Source organism: Lactuca sativa, chromosome 5 (genome assembly GCF_002870075.4).
Source record: "Lactuca sativa cultivar Salinas chromosome 5, Lsat_Salinas_v11, whole genome shotgun sequence".
In the NCBI taxonomy this organism is placed as follows: Eukaryota; Viridiplantae; Streptophyta; class Magnoliopsida; order Asterales; family Asteraceae; genus Lactuca; species Lactuca sativa.
Genome location: NC_056627.2, coordinates 248,048,656 through 248,064,221, shown reverse-complemented (window position 1 = coordinate 248,064,221; position 15,566 = coordinate 248,048,656). Strand labels below are relative to the sequence as shown.

General features: G+C 30.4%; 1 protein-coding gene and 1 non-coding gene across 2 annotated transcripts; one reads left to right on the top strand and one right to left on the bottom strand.

Moving 5' to 3' along the window:
• Positions 1-1,623: 1,623 nt before the first annotated feature.
• Positions 1,624-1,729, bottom strand: LOC111878041 (small nucleolar RNA R71). The gene has a single exon (XR_002845606.1). It is a non-coding gene; the product is annotated as a small nucleolar RNA R71 (small nucleolar RNA).
• Positions 1,730-2,946: 1,217 nt separating this feature from the next.
• Positions 2,947-3,513, top strand: LOC111877962 (uncharacterized). The gene has a single exon (XM_023874461.2). It carries the CDS (start codon positions 2,947-2,949, stop codon positions 3,511-3,513), a length of 567 nt encoding a protein of 188 aa, XP_023730229.2.
• Positions 3,514-15,566: the final 12,053 nt, after the last annotated feature.

Here is a 15,566-nt window from a genome sequence, read left to right as displayed (position 1 = left end):
TAGTTAACTTTGATTCTATGGTTGATTTCGAATTAGTAATCTTTTATGTTGTTTTAACTAGTGTTGATAAATCATAGTCCTTGCATGTTGAAGTTCTAGCTTAAATTTCTTAATCTACAATTTTTGTGTAGTAGATGATTACTCTATTTGTATAAATTTGTTATCTAGTTGTTTATGAACATTAAATACTTAGATCTAATTATTGAACAAATCCTAGAGTTAGGTGATATAAGTTAGTAACTTTAATAATGTTAGAAAAAATAATTAATACATAATTTATGCTTAATTTACTTGTCTTGATCCTAGATAGGTAACTCATAGATTTACCATTCATAGCCAAATTTATCTATATACCAATTTGTGTCCAACTTTTGTTTTGATCATTACATGGTAGCTCATAAATTGGTAAAAACTAGGAATTTGAACTTAATAACTATTTACATAATAATTTGGTAACCAATATAATTATTCTATTAGAAATAAACCATAGGAAAAGGGGGACTAGGAACTAAATGAAAGTACTCTTTAATCTTGAATTAAAATTATTTTCTATTTGTGTTCTTAGTTTTTAGTTGTTTAATTGCTAGTTGCTTTATTTAAGCGGCTCGTCTTGCAAAATTAGTGAAAACCCTCACTTTTAGTTGTTTTTCTTAGTTTAACTTATAGTAGTTATTTTATTAATTAAATATTGTTCCTTGTTTTCGATACTCAACTTACTTTACTATACTATAATTTGACTATCTATACTGGCTAAGTGTGTTTTAGCTAGTTAAGTTTGGTTAGGTTTATAAATTAAAGACAACTAGGTAATAATCTGTGTATCAAGTTTTTGGAGCTGTTTCCGGGGAATGACTTATTTTAGTTTTTAGTTTAATTTCTATTTGTTTATTTTGTTTTTTCTATTTTGACAGGATTCACCATGTGACAGTCTTACTGTCACGATGTGAAAACTGTGTTTTTTAGTTTCTCGTTTATTTCCTTTTAGTTTGTTTTTACCTTTTCCTTTTGTTTTGTTTTAGTATTATATGACCAGGGGATCTACTTTTAAGATTGTGCCTCCACTTGACGATCCATAATTTGCATTTCACAAGAAGAAAGATAAAAAGGTCAGTGAATCTAGGAGCAAGTTTCAATCAGACAAGGTAGAAACTTTCGAGAAAAATCCCGTCAAGAAAGGCACCAAATACGAACCAGAAACGAGAGCGGTTTAGAGGAAGAAGTTAAAAGTGAAGCCAGATACATGGGGACATAGCCAGAATGACCATGGAAGAATATAACAGATGGATGCAAAATGACAACCGGCCGGTTCTTGTGCCACTAGAGATTCCAAAAGAGACGAACTTCGAGCTAAAGGAACACAATCTCTCTATGCTCAAAGATATTCCATTCTATTGGAAAGACCACGAGGACGCCTACAAGCATATCGGTGAAGTGTTGGATATCGTGAACTACTTCAATGTGCCAAACGTTTCACACGATGTGGTATTGTTATGAATGCTTCTAGTGACATTCAAAGGAGCAACTAAGGATTAGCTTAAACCACTTCCACCTGGAGCGATCATGACATGTGCCAACTTACGAACCCGATTCGTTCAACAGTTTAGCCCATCTTCAATAGTGTCTAAGTTGAAAATAATATCGCAAACTTCCAACAACATGATGGTGAATCTTTGTACGAAGCTTGGGAGAGGTACAAGCGAATGATAAGGAATTACCCTCAACACGACCTTAATGTGCAACAAGAGATATCCATTTTCTATGATGGAATAAACGTTACCAAAAGGCAACATCCTAAACTCTCAAGGACCCATGAAAAAAAGGACCTGATGACTAACAAGCAGACCTGGCAATTTCAGACACGAAGACACGAATCTGTGAGAGACACGACACGACATGAATACACGACACGAATACATCTTAAAAATTGAGATAAAGCTTATTTCTCATCGTGTAATCGTATTGTGTCAAATTTGTGGCTGACAGGTTTTCATGACATTAATACACGAATTGCTAGGTCTACTAACAAGGCTCTCATCGAAGAATTCGCCAAATATTCGCTAGAATATCATAACCCTAGAGAAGATGTGATGAGAGGAAACATAAATGAGATGGAGCTTCAGAAAACTTAGTAACGCTGATGCAAAAGCTTGATAATATGGATAGGAGGATAACAAAGATGGGTCAATCCATACTCACTATACAAGTGGGTTATGAAAATTGTCACATGCCACATTTGACAAAGGATAGTGATCTAGACGATAACGGGAATCGGAAGGCTCAAGTTTCTTATCCGAGTGTGGATATGTATGATGAAGATTGGAGGGAGCCTAAGAAGGAGTGGTTTCCATACGAAGAATACAAGAAAGGGAAAGAAGAGAAGTATAGGCAAACAGAGCGAGGCTACCAAAAAGAACAACCACCACCGAGAAGAAACCCGAATTTGAATCAATGTTGAATAGGTTTATGGAAGCTAGTGAGAAGAGGCATGATGATACCAATGCTACATTGAGAAATCAACAAGCCTCCATCTCAAATATCGAGACTCGAGTCGAGCAATTGACCAAACTTGTGCACGAACGATTAATTCTTAGCAAGTCTGAGCTAAAACCGCAACCTCATGTTATGGAAATATCTACTGAAGAAGACATTAATTCTAAGCCTTTGGTGATCCTCAATGCAGCCACAAGGAAACCCGATCCGCAGCCAAATGAAGTGAAGGGCGAGAAGAAAATTTCTTCTGCCCAGTACTCATGACGTGAGGAGCCTCATGTCACATCGTGGCCCCAACAAAACAACATTCAAACTTCTTCCATCAAGTCATATCAACCACCACTACCTTATCCTTCTTGAGATAAGTTGAGCCCACTGGAACAAGAGCATAAAAAAATTATCGAACAAGTGAAGGGAATTCCGATTAACATACCATTCATCAAAGCCATAGTAAAGATGCTCAAATATGCAAATTTTATTCAAGACCTTCTTAACACTCATCAAGAATTAGAAAAGATGTCTAAAGTTGTTCTTAATGAACAATGTTTAGCGATTGTAATGGAAGGAATACCACCTAAGATGGGAGATCCACAATGTCTCACTTTTCCATGTAAGTTTGGAAATGCAACAAAGACATATGCTATGGCAGATTCTGGAGCTAGTATCAATATGATGCCGTATTTTTTCGACCAAAAGCTTAACTTACCGAAATTGAAGAGCACGAGAATGGCGATGAATATGGAAAATCGATCGGTTACTTATCCTCGAGGCATTGTAGAATATTTATTGGTGAAAATTGGAAAATTTGTTTTTCCAATTGATTTTGTTGTTTCAGATATGAAAGAGGATGAAGATGTGCCTATTATTCTTGGACTTCCATTACTCAATACCACAAGAGCTTTAGTTGATATTTGCAATTCGAAGCTTAGATTACGAGTAGGAGATGAAGAGATAACATTCGGGGTCAACAAAAAGATCACACCTTCAAAAGCTAGTAACGAAGTCTTTTTATGGACGAAGTAAGTAAAGAAAAGTATGAAGAAGATAATGAGCTTGAGGAGTTGGAGAAGTTGGTGGAAGAGGAGTTACGAACTTGGTAGAAGCTAATAATACAAGAAGATGTGAAGCTTACAAAGCCTAGAGCTTCGACTCCAATGACCTTTGAAGTGTTTGCATTCACTACCCCAAGGGTAGAATCCAAGGAAAGAAGATCTTACTGACGAGGGGGAGGAAAAATATTTCGCATTTCTTGAAACTCTCACCCAAAAGTCGAAAATTTTCACAAAATTTGGAAAATTTTCTCGACTTTTTGTGCCAGATTTTTGTGGTTGCATTTTTGGCACACATCGAGGGGGAGATTTGTCAAGTTTATTCCTCGAACGCTTCTCATCCTTTATGGGTTTTATAGTCACTTGTTGATTATAAAAAGTGGGAGAATGTAGAAATGGGTATTTGAAGCTTCTCGGGTATTCATTTGTGGATTTGAAGATCGGTGTTACGTCGAGGGGGAGTTGGTATTGATTGTACGAGCTCGTTTGGAAATTGAAGCCGGGACATCCAGTTCTAACTTTGAGGGGGAGAATGTTAGGGTGAAAAGTTCTCCTTAGATGCGGCTTACCCTCTTGTATGTGTCATGGGTTGAATCTTTCCTATAAATACGATGTGAGTGACTCTCATTTATGTAAGAACTTGTAAGACCCATTTGAGAGTTAAGTTAGTGAGAGAATAATCAAAACCTACTTGTACTCTTACTATTCTAATGGAGCTTAAATGTGTTTATTTACTCCTTGTGTTCTTGATGTTTGTATGATTCACTAGATCTTTACAATTCCGCGCATGTCATCATAATAAGGGCCACTACAAACCAGAGAAAATAGTTATATTTCACCTCAGAACCTAAAATTGGGATACTTTTGGTGCTGCTAGTGAAATAAATATCATTTTTATTACCCCAGATGGTCCAAAGGAAGGCTTGGATGACCACTTCATATTTGACTGAATCAAATTTCGACCAACTTGGATCAACCCCGCATTTAAACAGATCATCGATGCAGCTGCATAGACAGGTTGGGGAGCTATTGCCAGCAAACACTAAGGGCTGTCATAAGTTGTTTGGTGTAGAGCATTTCAGAAACAGATGGATAACCGAATCAAGATCGCACTTGCAAGATGGGCATATCATGGAGTGAATGAGGACACCTCTTTGCAACCGATTGTCTATGTTAGGCAGTTTAGAATGGTACCACATGTTTATATGCAAGTAGATCACTATGGGATTTAAATGATTTGAACATCTCATTAAATGGTGTGACAAATGACTCATGAATTGTCGACATTTATCAGAAAGTCAACGTGAATTCCCATACATTCACAAAGCATTTTATGACACTTATTTCTTTATTATGTTCCTTGGAAACGTATTGTATTACTTGAGTATTTTACTCCTGCAATAATAAAAAAAATCTTGATGTTTGTTTTTGAAAGTCAGTACCATGTGGTTGGGAATGTTTTTAGTACATAGTGAAAGTCTTCCGCTGCATTTTTCCATTAAACGGTTTAAAAAATGAAGTAAAATGATAACGTTACAATTGACCACAATCACTGTTTAGATAATTGCTTCCAACTTTAGAACTTGTAACACTTGGTTCTGGTATAAGTTTATTTCCCTAATTTTTTATAATTCCTTTGAGACTCGACGAGTTGGAAGCTTCAACTCGGTGTGTTGAGAGGGTTTTAGCAGCGGAAATTAATGAACCAACTCAGCGAGTCGGGGTGTCCCAACTCGGCAAGTTGGCGGATGGGAAGGAAACCCTAATTTTTAGGGTGTTGCACCCTATTTAAAGGCCTTAAGTCCCTTGGCTGGCCTCCTTACCAGCCTCCTCTGTCCAGGAACCCTTAATAGCATGTATCATCTTCTTTTGTGAGTGTGTGAGCTTGTGGAGGGTCTTGAGTGTTGATCAATTGTGCTCTTTTGAAGAAGCTTGGAAGTTGGAGGTGTAAATCTTGGAGGGAAGACTTAGATCTAGAATCTCCCCACTTTTTGCAATCTCTTGGAGGTATCAATTTTATACCTTGCTTTGTTATCATCTAGATCTCTTTGTTTTGGGGTTTTATCTTGATTTTGGTCTCATGGTTGGGTTGTCCAAGAAGTTGAGTGTTCCATGGGTTGTTATGTTAGATTTGACCATTTTATGGCCTCATTTGGCTTAAAGTTGCAAGCTTTACTAAGTTCTAGTACACATTCATGCAATAAGTCCTTTATTAGCCCATCTTGAGCCTTAGGGTTTCTTTTTAGCATACATGGACGTAAAGTTGGGAACTTTATGTGATTTCCCAGCCTTTGGATGCCATATTTGCATTTTGGGTCTATGTCTTTGGAGTTTAAGGGCTTAATGGGTCAAACCTCACTCTAATGAGTCTATGGTTCGGGTTTGACTCATTGTGGTGGTTCCTAAGGGTAAAGTTGGAAACTTTACCCTTCTAGACATTATTTTGGAGGAGATCTGAGATTTGGAATTCTTAGATTCGATGGAAGCAACTTAATGCATTAAGCTCTTGGATTTCTGGCTAACTCGGCAATTTCATTAGTGAACTCGGCGAGTTGATGAGATTTTTCCCGATATTTGCAGTTAATGGAGAAACACGACAAGTTGAAGGACAACTTGATGTGTTGGGTCAACTCGGACTGTCAACTTTGACTTTGACTTTAATCTTTGACCAAGTTTGACCTTTAAGGGGTTTTGGGGTATTTTGAGTGTATTTAAGAAATTTCTTCTGTATAGGGGTTGAGTGGATCTGATATTCGGAGTCGGGACCTAGTCAGCTATCATTTAGTATTCGAGGTGAGTCTTCTCACTACACTCATGGGTCGAAGGCACCATGGCCGGTCCATTAATCGATATGATATGATTAGTAATGGAGTATGTAATGGTTACTATTTGATATATGTGCAAACTTATGTGATGACCATGGGAGGAGCCCATGACACTTGGCAAGACCATGGGAGGAGCTCATGGCTAGGGATACAAGACCATGGAGGTAGCCCATGACATTCCAAATGAAGACCATGGAGGGAGTCCATGGCAAATTTATATATATGTGTGCATGACATTATGTGATTATATGTTTTGCGTGTTTTGGGAAAACTCACTAAACGTTTGCTTACAATTTTGTTGGATGTTTCAGGTACTTCTAGTTCTAAGGGCAAGGGTCTGACTTGATGGCGCGATGTGCATTCTCCAGTGTTTTCATATTGAGTTTTGATACTCTGTTCTTTTAAAACACTATAGTCATGTAATGAGATTTTCTGGAAACAATTGTGGTTGGTATTTATAATTATAAAGAGTAAAATTTTCTATAAACTTTGGGCTGTTACATAACTCTTATGGAATAAAACAGGACGTCTGCGCTAAACAACACTACGAAATTGAGTGTACATTAAAGAAAGAGGAAATGTGAACCTTTGTGGAATCAAAAAACTGTATATGACTTTATTTTTTTCATTTATTATTTATTTTTATTTTATTTTATTTTATTTTTTTGTTTTTGCATATAGTGGTTATTGAATCAATCTATTCAAAATGTTTTTTTTTTCTTTTGGTTTTTGTAACAAGCGAATTCTTGATTTAGTTTAAGATGATGTTGGTTTAGATTAAAACAATTATTGGTTTTAATTTAAATATTATGTGTGAGACCCGTGTATTACACAAAGTGATTTTAAAAAAGATTAAACATTAAAGTGTAAACAAAAAATATTTTTTAATGTACAACTTTAAAATATCCTCCTTAATAAATGAAAGTTTTTTTTACCACATGTCAATCTCTCATGAGTTTTGACACTTGTCATTTTGTAGTATTTTTGAAATATATATTATCCATTTGTCAATTTTTTATTTATTTCGATTTTTAAAATTAAAATCATATATATGTAAAGTATTAAATATCATATATATGATATTAAATTGCAATAAATACGTTTATTCTTTTCTTATTTTAAAGTTGTACATTAAAAAATATTTTGTGTTTACACTTACTTTAATGTTTCATTTTTTTTAAATCAACCCGTGTAATACACGGGTCTCACACCTAGTAAGAAATAAAGAAATGTATTTATTGCAATTTAATATGATATATATGATATTTAATACTTTACATATATAAGTATATGACTTTAATTTTAAAATTTAAACAAACCAAAATTTGACAAGTGGATAATATTTATTTCAAAAATACCATAAAATGACAAGTTTCAAAACTTATGAAAGATTGACATGTGACAAAAAAACATTCATTTATTAAGGATCGATGATGTTTGTTGGTTAAGAAACAATTGTTGGTTTAGATTCAAAAGTTTATTAATTATAATGAAATGAGACTTAATAAAGGATAAAATTTTATTGGCATTAATAGCAAAAGGCCAAAAAAAAGTTTTATTAAAAAACAGTAAAAATAATTGAACCTACGAGGGAAATAAAACGAAATTAAATATTTTGTTATCTTTTTCCAAATATTCCCAAATTAGAAGGAAAGAATAAAGTTTCCTTACATTTCTTGCTCTCCTCCGATTTCATGCATTCAATCTGAACTGCGATCAATGTTTTAAAAACCCGTTTGAACCGGGAACGGGGGAGTGAGCGGTTCAACTATCACCGATTTTACGTCGATTTTTGAACCGGTCGGTTTTTAGAAAAAAATCTGGTTGAACCGGTCAAAATAAATCGGTTGAACCGGTTAAACCGAATAAAAACATCTGGAAAAGAACCATTTGCATAATAAACTTTGGTGATTTTTTTTTCAAATATATTTTGTTTTCTCTAAATAAAAACATATGGTGTATGTTATAACGTTTTTTGATATGTTCTCTGTAATCTAAAACTATATTTTTTCAGTATTATACATTATTTTCTATTTGACGTATATGGATTGATGTAAAACACTAAAACTTCTGATTATGTGTTATTTTAATATATTTGGATTGATTTACAACTTAATTATATATATATATATATATATATATATATATATATATATATATATATATATATAATGTTTGAACTTGTAAACATCAAATCATGATTTATATATGTACTAGGCGAATGCCCGCGCGTTGCGCAGAAACACTTATATAGTTGAAGTCTTTATAATTATATAATTTTTTGAATATAACAATAACGTTGTTGTTAAATTTGATATAATAATTTCTATATACTATATTGATATAATATATTGATTATTTTGAATTATATGATAATACATACATTTATTATAACTTCATAATCTCAATCGTTTGAATGACTTCTACCCGCGAGTTACACATAAATAAAATTAAATATAATATATGATTTGATGTTATTTATAGTTGTTTTTATTGTTAATTACTTTTTTAAAATTTATTTGCTTAATGTTTTAATTTCTATCATTATCATTATTTAAAACATCAAACATTGTTTTTTATTTTAAAGCTAACAATATAATCATTTATATAGAGTTGTTTTTAACTATTGTTATTGTAAGTTATTTTAAGCTACTTATTTGGAAACTTTTAACGATTATAAAAATATATTTAAGAAATATTTTAGTTAAATTGAAATAACAATTTAGTTTTTGCTTTTATCACTACAATTTATCACTTTTAACTATTTACAAGATATTCTTTAGATTTTTTAAATGGAACTGAAATTTATATTTGAGTTGACATTGTAATGCGCAGAAACACCTATATAGTTGAAGTCTTTACAAATATATATTTTTTAAAAATATAACACTAACGTTGTTGTTAAATTTGATATAATAATTCGTATATTAATTTAATATAATATATTGACTATTTTGAATTATATGATAATATATAAATATATTATAACGTCGTAATCTCAATCGTTTGAATGACTTCTACTCGCGAGTTACACATCAATAAAATTAAATATTATATATGGTTTAATATTATTTATAGTTGTTATTTTTAACTAATTTTTCAAAAATATATTTGCTTAATGTTTTAATTTCTATCATTATAATTATTTAAATCATCAAACATTATTTTTTGTTTTTAAAGGTAACAATATAATCATTTATATAGAGTTATTTTTAACTATTGTTATTATAAGTTATTTTAAGCTACTTATTTGAAATTTTTTATCGATTATATAAATATATTTAGGAAATATTTTAGTTAAACTGATATTACAATTTAGTTTCTTGCATTTATCACTATAATTTATTACTTTTAACTATTTACAAAATATTATTTTGTTTTTTTAGTGGAACTGAAATTTATATTTAAATTGACACTGTAATGTTATATTTAAATTAACAATTTAAGTATTTTGTCCAAACTGTTGAAAAATTGTAGCTTTAAACTGCTAATGGTTTACATGCAACAACATTTTTAATCTAATAAATTAAGTATAATATGTTAAAATTTAATGAAATAACTTTATAAATAGAAGTAAAGATAGTATTTTAAAATTGAAATTTAGTGTATTTATGATTACAATTTAGGTTTGATATTTATTTAACCTTATTAACCAACTTACAATCATTATTAGAAAGACACTATAATTTATCACTTTTAACTATTTATAAAATAATCTTTGGGTTGTTTAAGTTAAATAAAATTTATATTTAAGTTGAGCCTATAATGTTATATTTTAATTAATAATGTAAGTATTTTATACAAATTGTTCAAAAATTATACCTTTAAAATGATAATGGTTTACATCCAACAATATATTAAAACTAATAAATTAAGTATATATGTTAAAAGTTAAAAAACATAATTTTATAAGTAGAATTAAAGATATTATTTTAATATTGAAATTTAGTTTATATATGAATACACTTTAGATTTGATATTTATTTAACCTAATTACCAAATTATAATTATTATTATAAAGAAATTGAAAAGTCATGGGAGTTTCAAATGAATGTGGTGAAAGGAAAAAAGAATGGGAGTTTCAAATGCATGAGATTCAAGAAAAAATGTTAGCTTTATAAGTATGTATGATGTATGTGTAGGAAAATAGAAAAAAAAATATAAATTATAGAAACCGGTTTACCCGACGGTCAGGACCGGTCCTGAAAAATTAAATATTTTCAAAGGCCCATAATAAACAAGAAAAAAAAGAATCTTATCTTTATGATATTTTTTTTATTTTTAAATAAAAATATATAATGAATAAAATTGGGCCCTATACATGCCAACTTTGCCCCCTCAACGCCCCATGCCAACGGTCTAACAACTTTTCCCCAACGCCCCATGCCAACGGTCTAACCGGTTCAACTGGTTTAACACCGTTCACCGTACCCATTCAAATTGCGATCGATCATCTTCCTCACTCGGCTTATATATCTTGCTCGTGGTGCCAATCTATCTAGCTCTCAAATAATCTCTATTTACTCAGGCAATTTTCTATCCTAATCGCTTCACTGGTCTTCCTCTCGTATATGAGTATATCTCACCTCTTGGTAAACTGCGTATCAAGAAGCGGATTCTTCCTCTGCTTATCACCAATTTCACCTTGTCATTCTCTCAGGAGTCTCTCTTCTACTCGAATCAGGTATGGAGACATTATTTTGAGTTATTTTTCAAGGTTTTCAATGGTTTCTTACTTACCTCAATGTGGATGCTTGCATATTCCTTTTACTTATTTTGGTCATTAGTTCATTTATTTAACAAAACAAAAAAACACTACCCTTATTTTGTATAATCCCAATTTCTAACATATGACGAGTTCACCTTAAGGTAGTGTTCTCTATGTGCAGACATAGATAGCTCTTTTTATTTATTTATTTATTTAAATAAAAGAATGAAAGCAAGATGTAAGTTGTATCCTAAATTCTGGAATTTTGGAAACAGCAAGTATCCTATTCAAAAAAATGAAAAATAAAGTAAGTTGTATTTCTCAATTGTGGTATGCCGTTTTCCAGATTTTAATCTTCTAGGTTTTGGTTAATAACTACATTAAGGGGGTGTTTGGGATTGAGTGACTTATTGGGTTTTTAAAAAGCTTATAAGTCAAAAAAAAATGTTTGACAAACTCAAAAGCATTTATCAGAGTAGCTTTTCCATTAGCTTCAAAAGCATGTAAAATTTGGCTTTTTAATCAAAAAGCACTCCCAAACACCCCTAAGTAGGTGGATTATAATCTTTAAAATACTCGTCTCTATTTCCAGAAAAATCATTTCTAAGAATTTTCTACAAAACAATTCTGAAACTAAAGATGCATTTACGATCAATTACAGCATGGGTTAGCTGAATTTCTGTAGAAAATAGATGAGAGGTATGAGGAATTATATATTTCGCATCCAAAATTATATTAATAATTATGAGAATTTGGTTTTTTGAGTTCCAGTTTTTATGTTTAATTTGTTTGAAACTAGTGATTAATGCTTGCTTTTCTATATGTAAAGGATGTGAATTTACAGGGGGCATACTAAAAGAAGTAGAATCGTTCATGTAAACTTCAGGTGAGTTTAATATGTCATGTACTTGGGATGTTTTTCTTCGTTTGCAGCTAATTGTTCCCCTCATTCTTGAGGATGTCATCCCTAAAGCACATTGTTGATACTTCATAGACAGGCCCATAAGGGATGGATGATCTACATGAAAAAGTGGATTACTTTCAGGTAAAAAAAAATACATTTTAAGTTGGATTAGTCTTTGAACCTCTAGCTCTTTTATTTTGTTCACATAATCATGCTTAGCAGACTCATTGCATTTCTGAAAATCCCGCTTGCAAAATCGAAGCTTAACTTTTAAGATAAAAAAAAAATCAACTTTCTGCCTAAAACTTAAAGCTAATGCAAAAATAGCATTGTAAAATTTTCTAACTCCAATTCTGATGCTTATTTGGGTCATTTCAAATAAAACCACCCTTATATCATTGTAGCATTGTTTCCTTCTCGAAGAGTGGATTGACTGATGAACTAGAGTTTCTGTATTTAATGCTAAAAATGGTAGCTAGTAGCATTTCTATTGCATTTAATAATTAATGTTAAAATACAGAAAAACTTTTTGTTGCATCTCTGAATGGGAGGTCTGAATCCAACATTGACTTGGGTTATGCTTCGGATTTTGAATTTCTCTATTACATCTTATTTAATTATATACAATAAGATTTTTTTTAAGAGTTAGCTTTAATTGTTTTTGGCACACTAGGTTTTTGATTAAATGCTTTGAGTATTATCATTTTTTTTCTTATTTAGGACATTTTTTTTGATAACTTCATCCAATTATAACATCGTAGTTTGATTTTTTCATTTACAACATTCAGCTTTAGTTTTTTTCTTATTTAGACATTGTACATTGAAAATCCACCCAATTATAACATTCTAACTTTATTTTACAAAATACCCAAATTACCCTTCATGGGTCGTGTTGAGCACGATCCTTAGAACGTCACTAGTATATATATATATATATATATATATATATATATATATATATATATATATATATATATATATATATATATATATAGGGTTAGGTTCATTTGAGACCATCTATATTTTGTGAGACCGTGAGACGCATTTTTTTATTTTTTTTAGTTAATTCAAGTTCCGAAAATAATATTTAAAAAAAGAATTTTTGGATTTTTCCATTTATTTTGCATTTTAAAATTATTTTTTAGAATATGTACAGTGTAATATTCTATTAGAATATTTCACGTATTTTTCAAAAAAAATGGAATTTATTTTTATTTTTTTTAGTTAATTCAAGTTCTGAAAATAATATTTAAAAAAAGAATTTTTAGATTTTTCCATTTATTCTGCATTTTAAAATTATTTTTTAGAATATGCCAGTGTAATATTCTCTTAGAATATTTCACGTATTTTTCAAAAAAAATGGATTTTTTTAATTTTTTTTAGTTAATTCAAGTTCTGAAAATAATGTTTAAAAAAAGAATTTTTAGATTTTTCCATTTATTCTGCATTTTAAAATTATTTTTTAGAATATGTCAGTGTAATATTCTATTAGAATATTTCATGTATTTTAAAAAAAAACGGAATTTTTTTTATTTTTTTTAGTTAATTCAAGTTCCGAAAATAATATTTAAAAAAAGAATTTTTGGATTTTTTCATTTATTTTGCATTTTAAAATTATTTTTAGATTTGGTCTTACGGTCTCACAAAATTAGAATGGTCTCAAATGAACCTGAATATATATATATATATATATATATATATATATATATATATATATATATATATATATATATATATATATATATATATATATATATATATATATATATATATATATATATATATTAAGAAAAAATATTATTGAATTGCATGTATATGAAATACAATCTAAAGAGTTTTTTCACTTTTGTACACGTGAAGTCAATTCTTCACATCTGTTTTGTAATTTTGATGATCGGCTTTTTGGAATTACTTTGTAATTTATTTTATTCACAATAATGAATTGAGTCAGATTTAGGAATATTGTTTTCTGAAATTTTTTAATTGCATTAGTGCTCTCCTTTCTGCAAACGGATCACTCATTTGGGGAATACACGAATAGAGTAACATTATGATTTAGAAAAAAAATTTAAATCCCAACCAAATATTCTTATTTTCGCATATTGGTGATTATTATTAATTTTTTTTTCGTACAAGTGATTCCCTAATTTGTTTTTTATTCTGTTACATTCTTATGACCAGGTAGAGCCACCGGTTATGTCATTTTTTTTTGTTCCAAAACGGCCTCTAAATTTTTTACCCATAGGGTCCTTGAACAACTAAACTATTATTTGAGCTTTTGTGTATAATTTTTAATCATTTAATGTATTTCCTCATAATTAATTTCTCTTAATTAGTTTGATAAAAGGGTCATTTCTTAAGGTATTCTTTCTATCTAACAAAAAATATTATCTTAGTGTATTCTCTTTGTTCTGATATAGAATATTATCTTACTAGAAAATTAAAATAAAAATAATAATGTAAAAGTAAGTCAAGTAAGTACCTTAATCATCAAAGTCGGAAGTCTTTTCTAGCTTTGTTGTTGTTGGTTTAGAAGTTGTTTCGGGAAATGTGTCTCATGGAATTAAGTACGTAGCTTATAGATATATCATGAGTCAGAACTCGAACTGGCAAGAATATTAGATTTCCTGATGGAGAAGTAAGAGAAGGCGCCCTAGCAGTCGGGATTACACCATAATCTCATTATGGTAATCTTAAAGGTAGCTCATTCAGTTGAAATCAATCCTGGGGTCTTTGTTGTTGTTAGCACTTTAAATTAACTTCTGAAAGTATCCATGACCTCGAGACAAAAGTCTAATATGCAATACTTGAATTAAGCTTAATGGACTAATTTCATTTGGTAAAATGTTTCTTTGAAGATTAAATCTTATCTTATAGTGTCGGTAAAAATTTGATTGCTTCATTTTTTGAATATTTGGGTATTTATCTATTAGGTTTTTTTTATTATACTCCCTTTCTTCATAAAAGTTCAACGCTATGCATCTTGGTTTGTTTAAAAAAATATAACTTTCCTTTTTCAGAAAGCTTTATTATGCAAATTTACATAAGTATTTGTTAATTTTGTCTTGAAGGGTATTTACGTTCTATAATTGTTTCTCTTGTTGGCCCTTGTAGGTAAAATAGCCAAGCTCCATCTAATATCACTAATCGCAAGGACTACCAAAATTCAAAATACTATGTTGTTCAGGTGATCTTTTTGTTTTACTTTTTTTGTCATGTCTCTTTAAGCAAAATGTGACATACATTGCCTTTAATTTATCTTCTAAGTATTTCTTTACCAAGTACACTGCTCGATTTAGTGCCGAAAATGTAAAGAATTATTCACTCAATAATGGCAAGATACCCAAAAAAAAAAAAAGATTTTAAGTGTAAGTAAAATCTACTATAAATTTGGATCTACATTTTGTATAAAATGAATTTTGGAGGACTAGAAATAGTTTGAAGTTCCTCATAATTTGGGTTAAAGGCAAGAAATAGCAATGTAATTTCATATATTTGTGCATTAAAGCATCCTACTTTTTATTTCTTTCTATTACAGTCAAGGATCTAAAAGGCGCGCGCCAAGGCATGCCATAGCGTGAGGCGCGACT

Excerpts from the sequence above, each read along its gene's own strand:
- LOC111877962 (XM_023874461.2), top strand. The coding sequence starts at position 2,947 with ATGCTCAAATATGCAAATTTTATTCAAGACCTTCTTAACACTCATCAA.